This window comes from Zea mays, chromosome 2, assembly GCF_902167145.1.
Source record: "Zea mays cultivar B73 chromosome 2, Zm-B73-REFERENCE-NAM-5.0, whole genome shotgun sequence".
In the NCBI taxonomy this organism is placed as follows: domain Eukaryota; kingdom Viridiplantae; phylum Streptophyta; class Magnoliopsida; order Poales; family Poaceae; genus Zea; species Zea mays.
The window spans coordinates 18,853,383-18,866,111 of NC_050097.1; the positions used below are offsets into that span (position 1 = coordinate 18,853,383).

General features: G+C 46.1%; 1 protein-coding gene across 1 annotated transcript; it reads left to right on the plus strand.

Moving 5' to 3' along the window:
* The first annotated feature begins 353 nt into the window (after positions 1 to 353).
* On the plus strand, positions 354 to 6,133 carry LOC100284670 (RWP-RK domain containing protein). The gene is made up of 5 exons (NM_001157565.2): positions 354 to 662; positions 780 to 1,068; positions 1,230 to 1,420; positions 5,053 to 5,276; positions 5,391 to 6,133. Exons 1-5 carry the CDS (start codon positions 602 to 604, stop codon positions 5,619 to 5,621), a joined length of 996 nt encoding a protein of 331 aa, NP_001151037.2. The 5' UTR covers positions 354 to 601; the 3' UTR covers positions 5,622 to 6,133.
* Positions 6,134 to 12,729: the final 6,596 nt, after the last annotated feature.

Sequence of the window (12,729 nt, forward strand, 5' to 3'; positions counted from 1 at the left end):
TGGATTTGGGCTCTGCGTTTGATGTGCGGCAAGCGTGTGAACGCTGCGTGAATCGTGAATTCGTGATACACCGAAAAAAGCTGCTGGGTGCCGCTGCCGCGGGAATCTTGCGCAACTCTGAGCTGGATTTGTTCTGTCGTGCGCGGGACCGCTCGGCGGTGTGAACTGCACTGCAGGATACACGTACGCATCACAAGAACCCAAAACTTCAGGCCGCTGATCCGGTAATCCCACTGGCTGCTTCTGATGCACTTCTGTCGAAGGGACATCACACCACACACACCAGTAATAACCAGGTCACTGCACAGCAGAATTCGCAAGCTTCCAAATGACAACTAGTGTGCTAGGATTACATGCTCCTCCACGTCAGAAGCCCGCCGTCCTCTTTGTCCTCTCCGGCTCTCCCCACCGCCAGAAAGGAAACGGACCCAACGCGATCGAAGTCCACTGCCGTCTTCACTGCTGCCAGGCGCCAGCCACGGCCCACGGCCAATGCAATTGCAGTTGCAGTTGCAATTGCACGGCACCCATTTCCAGAGCCGTCCTCAATTAGCTAGTCAAATCTCGCTATCCTTTCCCCACCATCCAGATCTTCCCTTTCATGGACGCCGCCGTCTCCACCCTCACCGCTCTCGCCATCTTCGCGAGCACCGTCGAGCACGGTCGGTGCAGGCCTCCGCCACGCTTTCTAAATTGCTTCCCTCCCGGTCCCGGGGCACCGCACGACATGTGAGTTGTGTCTCTGACGCAGGGTGTTTTTCTTTTTCTTTTCCGTGCAGCCGCCTACAGGAGCGTGCAGGGGTATAGGGTGGTCGGGAGGAAAGGCGGCGGGTGGGTCCGTTGGGAGAGGTGGGTGGAGCGGCAGTTCGTCCTCTCCCTCTCCTTCCCACGGTGCGTCGAGGTTGCCCTGCCCGCCGCCGCGCCGCGGATACTGCCAGCGGGGTGGCGCAGCCGGCCGGTGTTCCGCGAGGGACAGACCGTCGACACTTGGCGTTGCATTGTGGCATTCGACTCCGTCGCCGCCGTCGCTCCGTCCTCCCCGCCGCCGCCCGTGCTCTCCCCCTTCGTGTATGGACAATCAGATCACATAAGCTCGACACGGATGCTACGTTGCCTTCTTAAAATGCTTTGATGGCCAAAAGATTTGCCTTCTAGGTTTCCAAATTATTTCTGTTTTCAGGAAGTAGAACTGGTGATTGATTCTGAAACCTTCGATCTCGTCTTTGCAGGAACCCACAGCTGCAGTATCTGTCTAATCTGTACAATGACCTGCTGATGGTGTTTCGGTTTCGAGAAGAGAAAACGGTCCCACAACTCGTTAATTCAAAGCAACCCATCCGTTGTGGTGAACAGGGGAAAACTTCTGATTTGGGTGATGCATCGGAGTCCGATTCGGATGGGGATTGTCAATCTGGCAAAGGTGATTGTTTTCTCTTCCTTAGTCTGGAAATCTACTTGTAACCAGTGTTACCTGTATATACAAGTTCCAATTTTTGTTTGCTGGCTTAAACAACCGCACCTCAGATTATTGTGCATGGGAGAATTTAAGTGGATAACTGACATCAAATTCGCGGGCCTTTAAGATTTGGCACTCATATCACAATGCCATGTGGGGTCAATGAGTCATTGACATGTGGGTTAGGATCTTGAAAGGCTCATGAATTGGATGCCATTTTTTTAGAAAAATCTCTCATGCTAGATTATGACACTTTTTTTCAGGTTCAAAATCTTATTTGGCATATGCCAATTCTGAAACTTGTCTAATTCCAAGCCACATTTGAGGTGTGTTTCTGAGGGCATGTACAGCGGAAGGATGCTTAAGAGCCTGTTTATTTCAACTTATAATCTGCCCAAATTATATAATCCAACTCAAATAATCTAGATACAAAACAAACAGGCAGATTATTAGGCCATATTATATAATCTCAAAAGGTCAGATTATCGTAATCCTATAAACTGCTCAACAGATGCTTATTTCATACTATTTAGTAAAAAGACCCACTACATATGGCAACTTCAGGAGAAATTATCCACCACTGTCACTCCTTACACACAAAAAATATTTATCTATTTTTTCTTTCTCCCGCCATATAACACATGACTAAAATCAATAATCAAAGTTCTAATAAACTAGGTTGCCAAACAACTACGTCTAGATTATTTAATCCAGATTATATAATTCAGATTATTTAATCTCATATAATTTAGATTATATAATCTAGAAGCTGAAACAAACATGCCCTAAAGCCTTAAATGAAGTGAATAATAGAACTATAGCGCCAAAGTTTGCCCCCTTATTTTCCTATTTAAGCTCCGCCTGCATGGCCTAAGCCTCTCTCAACTCACTGCTGTTGCTGTCACCAATATGATTGGCCTGAGAGATTGCAGATTTCTGTTTATGTTGCCACTTATTTATAACGGGAGGATTACAATAAAGGCTGGCCAAAGTGACCTTAGATTCTAGCTCACAACTCCTCTTGGGACAGCTCTAACAATGACTTATCAGCTAGCTCAAAGCATTTTATTCCATATTTTAATAGAAGAGAGAGAAAAGCTAGCTCTTGATCAAGGGCTAGTCTTATACAGTATATACACATTTTAAGATCATGTGAGGTGGGCCTAATCATATTATGAGCTATTGCTAAAATTAACACTTTTAGAGAGATTGTCTTAGGGCTAGTAACTAGCTCTTATTATTGCGGGTGCCCTAAGCAACTGGCTCACTAACTCCTTAGAGACCAGGCAACTACTAACAAACCTGAACTGAAAACTCAAAGAGTGACTCTTAACAGGCTCGACACTAGACTACTGAATGTGCAGGTAATACTTCCATCAGTGTTAGATTCCATGTTATATTTGACTTATCCAGATGCCAAGTTGGGTACCCACACCTGAATCAGTTTGTGCCGGTGCTTTTATTTTCCTTTTAAATGCCACCAATCAGTTGACACATGCCTTTCGACTGTAAAATTAACAAAGATGGAGCTTCTTGCATGTACTGATCTAGGATGAGTTGGAGTCTGGGACATTGGTCAAACATCACTAGCTGTGCCAAATAACATGAGCAATCAAGGTATTTTTGTTGGTAACCCAGCAGTTAGAATTATTGCAACAAAAAAAACGCCCTATATTGTTTAACTCAAAAGTTGGGGGATGGGCGGATGGTTGATACTGACAACAATTGGAGACTTGGGAAGTTAGAAGTGCCTTAGGAGGAATTTAGCATTATCATTAGACTGAAAGTGGTGTTTGATCATGGGTTTAGGTCTGCAGCATGGAAAACATGGAGCTAGACTGGTAGAGGGTGTCAGCAATATAAGTTTATGAGTCCAAATACATCATTGTCCTCCTAAAAAAACTCTACCCCTAGGGAAATGACCTCCCCCAAGGCATTGCATTAAGAAGGAGACTCAACCTCCCAAGGCATTGTATTAAGAAGGAGACTCAATCTTCCACAGGGCCAAGAAGATGCTCCAAAGGCCGACTTGTATGAGGACCCATAACCAGCCGACAGCATGGCCATATTGTTGTTTTCCTAATATTGGTAAACTATATTCATGGCATGTTGAAGTATCATGGCAAAGGATTCACAATTATTTCTGTTTTTGATAGGCCATCAACACTACAGTTAATTAAAGGAAAGATTAGATTAATAAAAATGTAAGGATGAACCTAATTGGTAACCCGTTCTCTAAAGAGGTATAGGGAATTGGCAAATGAATAATGGATGCATTTGCAATACTTGAATATTCAAACTCCACAGTTTCTCTAGGCATAGGATGGACAACAATTCAGATCGCCACATATACTAGGCGGAACATATGTAAAGAACTTAACCATCAAGATTTTTTATCGACAAGTGTGCACTGGTCTTTGATGTTATGAATATATTTTGATGTAAAGCTCCTAACCTGCTGGTTAGGCCATCAGGAGCTCTGAATCTCTGGTGTACAACTCTTTCCTTGTAGTTAGTAGGCAGTGTCCATGCCATGTTGCTCAAAAACAAGAATTAACATAGAAACAGTTATTTGATAATCCAGCAAAACATCACTTTATTGTAGTTACGTGTGGATAAATAGGAACAGAAATCTTGATAGTCAGCTTTGGCTGGTTAACATAGTGTTGTACTGGATTTCAGTTTTTTCCTTGTTTCTCTTTACCTTTTGGTTTTCTATGTCTCATCATGACAACCTGTAAATATTCTTACACAGCTTGAATGAGAAGGCAGTCCCTCCTGTAAGTTTTCCTAAAAAATACTGTGTTCTGACCATCCCTGCTCGTATGAGGGACTAAGTTGGCACAAATGGAATAAAGGATAGATCTGGTGCTGGTGGCTCCCACATGAGTGGGGTTCGGGGAAGTAATAGCCAGGGCAAGCCTTACCCCTGCATTTTGCAGAGAGGCTACGATCGAACATATGACCTTTTGGCGCAGCTGGTATATGATTCATAATTGGCACAGCCAGTCAGCCACACATCTTGCTTGGAGCCTTTTCTTCATTTAGACTAAGAAAGAGTGCAAAGAGAACTCAGTAGATGGATATCATACAACTGTATCTTCTTGGCAATTTACTTTAAGATTTCCTTGTGTTAACTGTTAACAAAATAAAAGGTTAACATGAAGATAAGCTAAAATTCAGCAAATATTTTTTGGTTTTCAATCTCTGAAATTGGTTAGTTGGGGCACTTTGTTAGTATTACACACTTTTGTGGGCTTATGAGATCTATACAATAGTAATTTAATATGTAGCGGTTTGTTGTTATTCATAGAACATTCCTGTTTACTCTTGTTTCGTGAAAAAGTTGTTTTACCCCCAGCTTATATTCAAAGGCCATTGTTACAGATATTTTTTCTCGAAACATTCTTATAGATATTACTGGTGGGGTTTCTACAATTTGCTTCTTTCATCCTCCGCTGGTCAATAAAAGTATAGAACTTCAAGAACAAATTAATAATATAAAAAGTATACTGCCCTCGGAAGTTTGGAGTATTATTTACTCATGTCTCCTCTTTTGCTACTCAAATGTTTAATAATATGTGTGGTATATGCAGAACTTGCACCACCAGTTCAGAAGCATACAAGAGCCAACCGGAAGCATATAGATAGCATTACTTTAGTTGATATAGCTCAGTACTTCCATCTTCCAATCCGAGATGCATCAAAGACACTCAAGATTGGGGTCAGCATATTGAAGAGGAAATGCCGACAGTATGGGATACCTCGTTGGCCTCACCGGAAGATCAAGTCACTTGACTCTCTCATTCATGACCTTGAGGTAAATCTGATGGTATTTCTGTTTCACTTCACTTTGTGAATTTCCAGGGAACGACCGTCACAATTTGATGCAGTTGTAACTTGATGCCAACACAACTCATATTTTGTTGGACAGTTCGTGCTAGCAAGAGAGGATGAGGATGAGGAGGAGGAGAAGCAGCTGCAGAAGGACAGGCTGGCTGCTGCGATAAACGCCCTCACAAAACGGAAGAGCATGCTGGAGAGCGAGAAGGAAACCATACAGCAGAAACCGGCCATGGACCTGATGGCTGAAACCAAGCTATTCAGGGAAGATGTTTTCAAGAGGAGATATAGGGCCAAAAGTTCAGTCATGGATATGGATTAGCATTTCTCTTTAGCTGATAATACCTGGTGTAAAAAGATATGGCTGATCGAACCTGTTTGTAAAGAGATAATCGATCCATGTGTACCGCCAGTTATATGGTAGCTGGTAGCTGCTCTCGTCATAACCTTCATTTTGTTCTGATGGTGTCTGTTAATTGTACTCTTCTTGGGTGAACTGAACTGCTGGAGAACTGAACATAGCCATGGTTGGATGGTGCTACCATGCCTGATGCTGACGGTGAAACACCTGTAGTCCCTGAAACCACGGAAGTTGGGCAGTTTATCACGTCATTTTGACAGACACCAAGCTGCAGGAAATTTGGCAGAAAGTTCACGCGGCGACGCAACGCCGTTCCACGACGTGTGTTTAAATTGAAAAGGTTAATTTGCGCTTTTGGCCGGACAAGCATTATGTACGAACCAGACTTTGCTAAAAGCTCTCATGTCACTTTCAGGAATTAGAACAATTGCCAGGGCCTTAAGGCGAGTGGACTATATGTACGAGAAAAAAAGTGGACGAATTTTTTTGCCCCCTGGACTAAATATTGTCATCAAATATTTCACGTGTGTTCGTGTGAATGTTACTAATTATTTCTACACTAAGTAGCAGATAAAGCTAAGCTCAAAACTAATGATCGTTAGCGAAAGTGAAGAAGCACGAGCGGTTGAGCACGTGTTTAGGCGCGTGCATTTGCTCTTCCGTGTAACAGAAACGTGTGGGTTGTGTTGTGCAAAATCAGCCTGATATGGTCATCGTCACAATAAATTACTGGGAGCATTTCGTTACACGAGGTTTTGACGGTCCTGAGATGGCCCGGGACAGGTTTTAAAGTAGAAGCCCTTATAACACCTCCAACAAATTAGCCAAATAGCATGTTAAGCTAAATTTTAGTTACTCACCACTAAAATAATTGTTCAATAGACTAGCTATCTAATTTGTCAACTATATCTCTTTAAATTAGTTCTCTCACTAGCCAAAGGCTAGCCATCTGACTAACTAAATTAGATAGGTAGTATGTTGGAGTGAGATGCTATATATAGAATGTAATCTTTATAAAAATAAATAAATAATCAAATAAAAAGTAAAAAATGAATAGTCTCTTAAAGATGCTCTTATAATGGCTAGTTTAGCAACCCTATTTAATTGTTTATATAGACTAATTCCATAAAATAACTAAAATTAGTAACCATTTTCTCTCTTCGGCGTTGCTCTGTTTAGTGGTGCACATATTAAATTATTGTTATCCATCTCATATCTAACATATCAGGTTGCTTGTTATATTTTACAAAAAATATATTCCACCACTACATTCCACCACTTTATATAGCGTTATTTGTAAAATATACAGGATAATTAGATACGTTAGATTTCAGATGGATGATGATAATTTAATATGTACACTAGATTTATTCTTGTGTAGATTCGGTAAGATTTTCTAAACTAAGAGTTGTTATGATGACTAGGGATTTGGAGAAAATCCATAAAATAGGAAGAGATTTTATTCCCTATAAATCCTTTCTAAATCCATGGTCACCAAATCATACCTAAAGAATTAACGTCGGGTGAAATGGTGGATTTCACGTGAACGATTTCACGTGAACACCCGGTGAGCCCAAGAATCATTTCTCTTTTATTCCTATCTTGCTGGACAATAAAAAAAACTTGAACTAGGAAATTATGCCGTTGGATTGTACCAAACAGACAAGAGTATACGACTAGAACATGTACCAGCGTAGAAATTAAGATCCCGTTTGGATCCTTGTAATTGAATTACATTCTAATGATAGCATTTTAAGCACATATCAATTAAGCTAATAAAGTTTTATACAGAATATATTTGTATACTATTATTAGCAAGATGTCGGAAATATTTATATGCTATATTTTTACTATAAAAGGGTGAGAGGTTCTATAAGTTATACAGTAGAATCATATTCTACTGATACATAAAATCATTTCACATACTACACCCCATGTGTCGGTATCCTGGATCAGGTGTACCCTCTACTACAATATAAAGACGCTGTACACGTACGACATCTCCTGGCCGCACGAAGAACGGCACCCGACCCCACCACATGGGCAGGTCTAGGAGCACCGCGTGGCAAGGGGAGATGATGCACCCCATGAGGCATCATTGGGTCCGGACCTCCACGGAGGAATACCGGACCCCTGTACGCACAACCCGGATCCTCTATTACGATCCGGGACTCCCAAGAAGGCATGCCGGGTCCCTCAGATGGGCCCTAGGTCCCTCCGAGTGAGGTCCGGACTACAGCAAGGACCCGGGACAGGGGGAACCCTGGAATGAGTAAAGGTCCGGTGCTGGCACGTGTCCAGGCCTTGCCCTGCGTGCTCGCGCTACCCGCAAAGATGGAGGCCCGCTGCTGCCGCGTGGCTTGTGGCCCGTGACATAAGCGAACGGGCGGAGCCTGACATAAGGCCTCTAAAGCCAAGAGGTCTCTGCATTTATTGCGGAGAGGACGCGCCGCCTGCCACCATGCTGACAGACGATGTGCCCTCTCGGCATTTAATGCGTCTAGTCCTCTCCGCTGGCAGACGGCATCAGGGTCATCTTGCAGACGGCGCACCTGTCCAATCTGTTGTCGAACAGTGCGCCCGTGCCATGCAGCGCACTGTGCTCACCATCCCTTGTGTGAGAAGTTTCCCCTACACGCCGAGGCTATACAAGATCTTGGGTGTCAGGGCGCAAGAAGATTGCTCCAGCAGGAGATATCAGTGGCTACATCCGTTATGTTCCTGGGCCCACATGTCGGGGCTCAGCACTCTTGTACATGCCCCTTTAGCTATAAAAGGGGAGGCATGCAGCGTTACGACACAAGCTCAGGCTCACTCAGACCCAAGTGATCCCAGACAACTCAAACTCTCAAGCAATACATCACACTGTGGAGTAGGGTATTACGCTCCGGCGGCCCAAACCACTCTAAATCCTTATGTGTTCTTGTGTTCTTCCCATTTTCCAACTAATGAGCAAAACGCTTAGGCCCCTCCTCATCTTAGGATTTAGGGCGGGTGCACTCCGCCACCCGGCCGGAGATTTCCTCTCCGACATTTGGCGCGCCAGGTAGGGGCTAGGCTTTAGGTTTTTGCTTGTTTCCTCGCTCTGCATGATGGTGCGGATCGTTGAGCACCACGCCGAGACTTCAATGGATTTCGAGGTGGAGGAAGAAGTTGCTTCTTCCACACCATTGGTTCCCAACTGTCCTGTACCGGGCGCTGCTACTGTGCACGCCGCACGGCAGCATACGCCAGCACAGACATTCCGGACTCCGTCGAGGGCGACTCCGGGAGCATTGTCAGCAGCCAGGGAGTTGCTGCGACACCTTCCGAGCTCCACAGCCTCACCAGGGGCCATGAAGCAATGGCGGGACGACATCGACCGACTGCTCGGCATGGCACACTCTATCTCGACCAGGTCGAGGCCGCGGTCATCCCGGCGCCAACATGAGGCATCGACATTTGTGCGCTCACCCTCAGTGAGGGGCGCACAGACTAATGACCTTCGAGCAGAACTCGACCGAAGGCGTGCGGGAGAGGACGCCATGGTATCTTTGGAGAGGGCGCGCGAGCGTCGCCAAAACATCGAGGGCCGCAACCTCGATCAAGACTTCGCCGCGGCGGCACCGCAGACACCAATGGGCACTCGGTCCCCAACAGGTGTCCCCTTGGCCGGCGTGGGCTGCGCCGCTCTCGGGATCATCTCCGCGCGGCCTCATGGCCACCCAAGTTCCGGCCACACCTGCCGGAAAAGTACGACGGAACGTCAAATCCATCGGAGTTCCTACAGGTGTATGTCACCGCTATCACAGCGGCCGGTGGGAACACCGCAGTGATGGCAACATATTTTCATGTCGCCTTGTCTGGTCCTGCCCGCACTTGGCTCATGAACCTTGTCCCAGGGTCAGTCTACTCCTGGGAAGAGCTCTGCGCAAGGTTCGTTGCGAACTTCGCCAGTGCTTACCCGCAGCACGGTGTGGAGGCCCACCTCCATGCGGTGAGGCAGGAGCCCGGGGAGACCCTCCGGACGTTCATCTCCCGCTTCACCAAGGTGCGAGGTACTATACCTCGCATTTTCGATGCTTCCATCATCACGGCCTTCCGTCAGGGAGTGCGTGATGAGAAAATGTTGGAGAAGTTGGCCACGCATGACGTGGAGACTGTCCCCACACTCTTCGCTCTGGTCGACAAATGCGCCAGAGCCGCCGAGGGCCGCGCTGTAACGCCCCGAATTTTGCAGTTGAATTTTTTCTTTTCTTTACTCGCCAAATTCGGGCGTTACCTTTTCTTTTTCTTTTTCCCTTCGCTAAACCTTGACCTTTTCCAAAGTTCTAGCAGGATTCGGTTTGGAATTCCCGTGTAAGAAAAACCTTAAATATTTTATGTTGTTTGATGCACCATGCCGAACCTTGCATTTCTTTTGATTGCTTTGAAAGCGCAAATGCATTCATGTAGAAGGATCGGATTTCGAAAATGAGGAGAAGATCTTTTCTTTCTTTTTTCTCTCTCTCTTTCTCTCTCCTCTTTTTCTCTCTCTCCCGCGCCGTGGGCCGACCTCGGCCGGCCCAGCCGCCCCTGGCCCCCCCCCTTGGGCCCAATAGGCCCATGCCGCCCCCCACCTCCCCTTTTTCCCCAAACCCTCTCCCTCTCATTTTTTTCCCTCTCTCATTCTCTCCCTAGCCGCCGCCCCTACCCGCCCCCTGCCCTAGCGCCGCCCCTGCCCTAAGCCGCCGCCGCCCCCTGCCGGCCGCCCCTCGCCGTCGCTCCCCAACGCCGGTGAGCCCTCCTCCCTCTCTCCCTCCTCCCTCCCTCTCCCCTCCCCCTCCTCTCTCCTCGCCCGGCCGCCCGGTCGTGCCCCCCTGGCCGCGCCCGCCCGGCCGCCCGCCCGGCCGCCCGCCTGGCCGCGCGCGCCCTGGCCGCGCGCCCCCAGCCGCGCCTGGCCGCGCCCTGGCCGCCCGCCCGGCCGCGCCCCCGCCCCTGCGTGCTCGGCCGCCCAGCCGGCCGGTTCAACCGCCCCTAGGGCCGGTTCAACCGCCCCCCCTCTGTTTTTTTATTTTTTATTTTATTTTATTTACTTTCTGTGCTCATAGCTATTTTATTTTAGGTAGGCTAATCATTGTTCGTGTTATTGAAATAGGAAGTTTAATTTAAAATTCCGTTATACTAATTGATTCATGTAGCTAATTGTTTATCTCGTGCGATGTTGATCAACTTAAAATGAATAGGTTTCCATTAGTGCATATAACAGAATTCTCTTGTTAAGAACCAATTGTAATTGATCGTTAGTGCATAAGATTTAACCCCCTGCGAGACCCTTTCCCGTTTCTTTCTAACCATAACAAATGCGATATCGAATGTCATACTTGATGCATACTCACTTTATTTGTTCCCTTGTATGGTGTACTGTTCTTTTGTATTAAATGTGGATGGATGTATGTATGTTTGCAATCGCATAGAGAACGATCCGGTCGAAGAGCCCGAGGAATTCGCAGGAGAAGCCCCTGAGCAGCAGTCGGGTGGTGGAGGCAAGTGTCCTTTGACCTATCTCTGTCCTATTCATTATTTAATTCACCTCCCGCTTACACATTTATGCCTAAGGATTGACTAGCTTTTGTTATCCATGTCCTTGTTTACCTATCTGGGTTGGATTATTACTGTTTAGCTTTATGCTATTGCTCAAACTCTAATCAATGAACATGATGTGGTTATCTATGATACATTGTTTTCCCGTTCCTATTTATGATTATACTTGTGGTCTTCAAGGGGGCTCGAGCGGTTTCTCGAGTGCCTCTCCGTAAGGACCTGTTCTATGGATGACCGCCCGGGAAAACAGTGCAACCATGAGGGTGGAATGGGATGCCCTTAGCTGAATAATTAGAGGATCCGGGGTGTAGTTCACTTAGCCGTCGTGCCGTCAATGGGGCTCGGTGTATGCGGCTCGCTCTGCCAAGTTTGGGTTCGCCCCTTGGGGAGGAGTGCGGTGCATTTAGGAAACCTAACGGGTGGCTACAGCCCCGGGGAATCTTTGTAAAGGCTACGTAGTGAAACCCTGCCTATTCACCTTGGTAGTGTTTAAGGGTTTGATCGGCCCGAGGCAAGAGGGAATCACGGCTTGTGGGTAAAGTGCACAACCTCTGCAGAGTGTTATGAAACTGATATATCAGCCGTGCTCGCGGTTATGAGCGGCCAAGGGAGCTCCAGTGATTAGTGGTACTTGATAAGAGACCTTTTGGTTTACAGGTGGCAATGAGATTGATGGTTTTGGTTATGACTATGGTGCTGGTAAGTGGTATTCTTTCCGTTTGGAAAGGGTACATCGGGTTAATAACTTGGGTTAATGCTAAAACTTGGCTTTCTACTAGTAAATAATAATCTGACCAACTAAAAGCAACTGCTTGACTTATCCCCACATAAAGCTAGTCCACTACAGCCAAACAGGATACTTGCTGAGTATGTTGATGTGTACTCACCCTTGCTCTACACACCAAACCCCCCCCAGGTTGTCAGCATTGCAACCACTGCTCAGGCGAAGATGAAGCTGTGGAAGGAGACTTCCAGGAGTTCCAAGATTACGACGAGTTCTAGGTGTGGGTTAGCGGCAACCCCCAGTCGGCTGCCTGTGAAGGCCGCGTTATCTACGTTTCTTTTCCGCACTTTGATTTATTGTAAGAATTATATGGACGTCTCAGACGTATGATGTAATCGACTATTTCCCTTATTAATACTATTTTGAGCACTGTGTGATGATGTCCATATTATGTAACTGCTGTGTACGTGAATAACTGATCCTGGCACGTACATGGTTCGCATTCGGTTTGCCTTCTAAAACCGGGTGTGACATAAGTGGTATCAAAGCCGTGCTGACTGTAGGACCGCTAACCTAGAGTAGAATGGTCGTTCTAAGGACTATAGACCTCTGTCTCTGCCTTGACTTTGATATCTCTTCAAAAGTTGGTCCTACCGACCAAACCTATGTTCTACTATATATTATACCTTGCTGAAAAACATGTTTTATTCTAATCCTTCATTCACTTATGATTCATTATTTGCTGGTCATATTGATTCTGTTCTCACCCTTTTGCTTGCGATG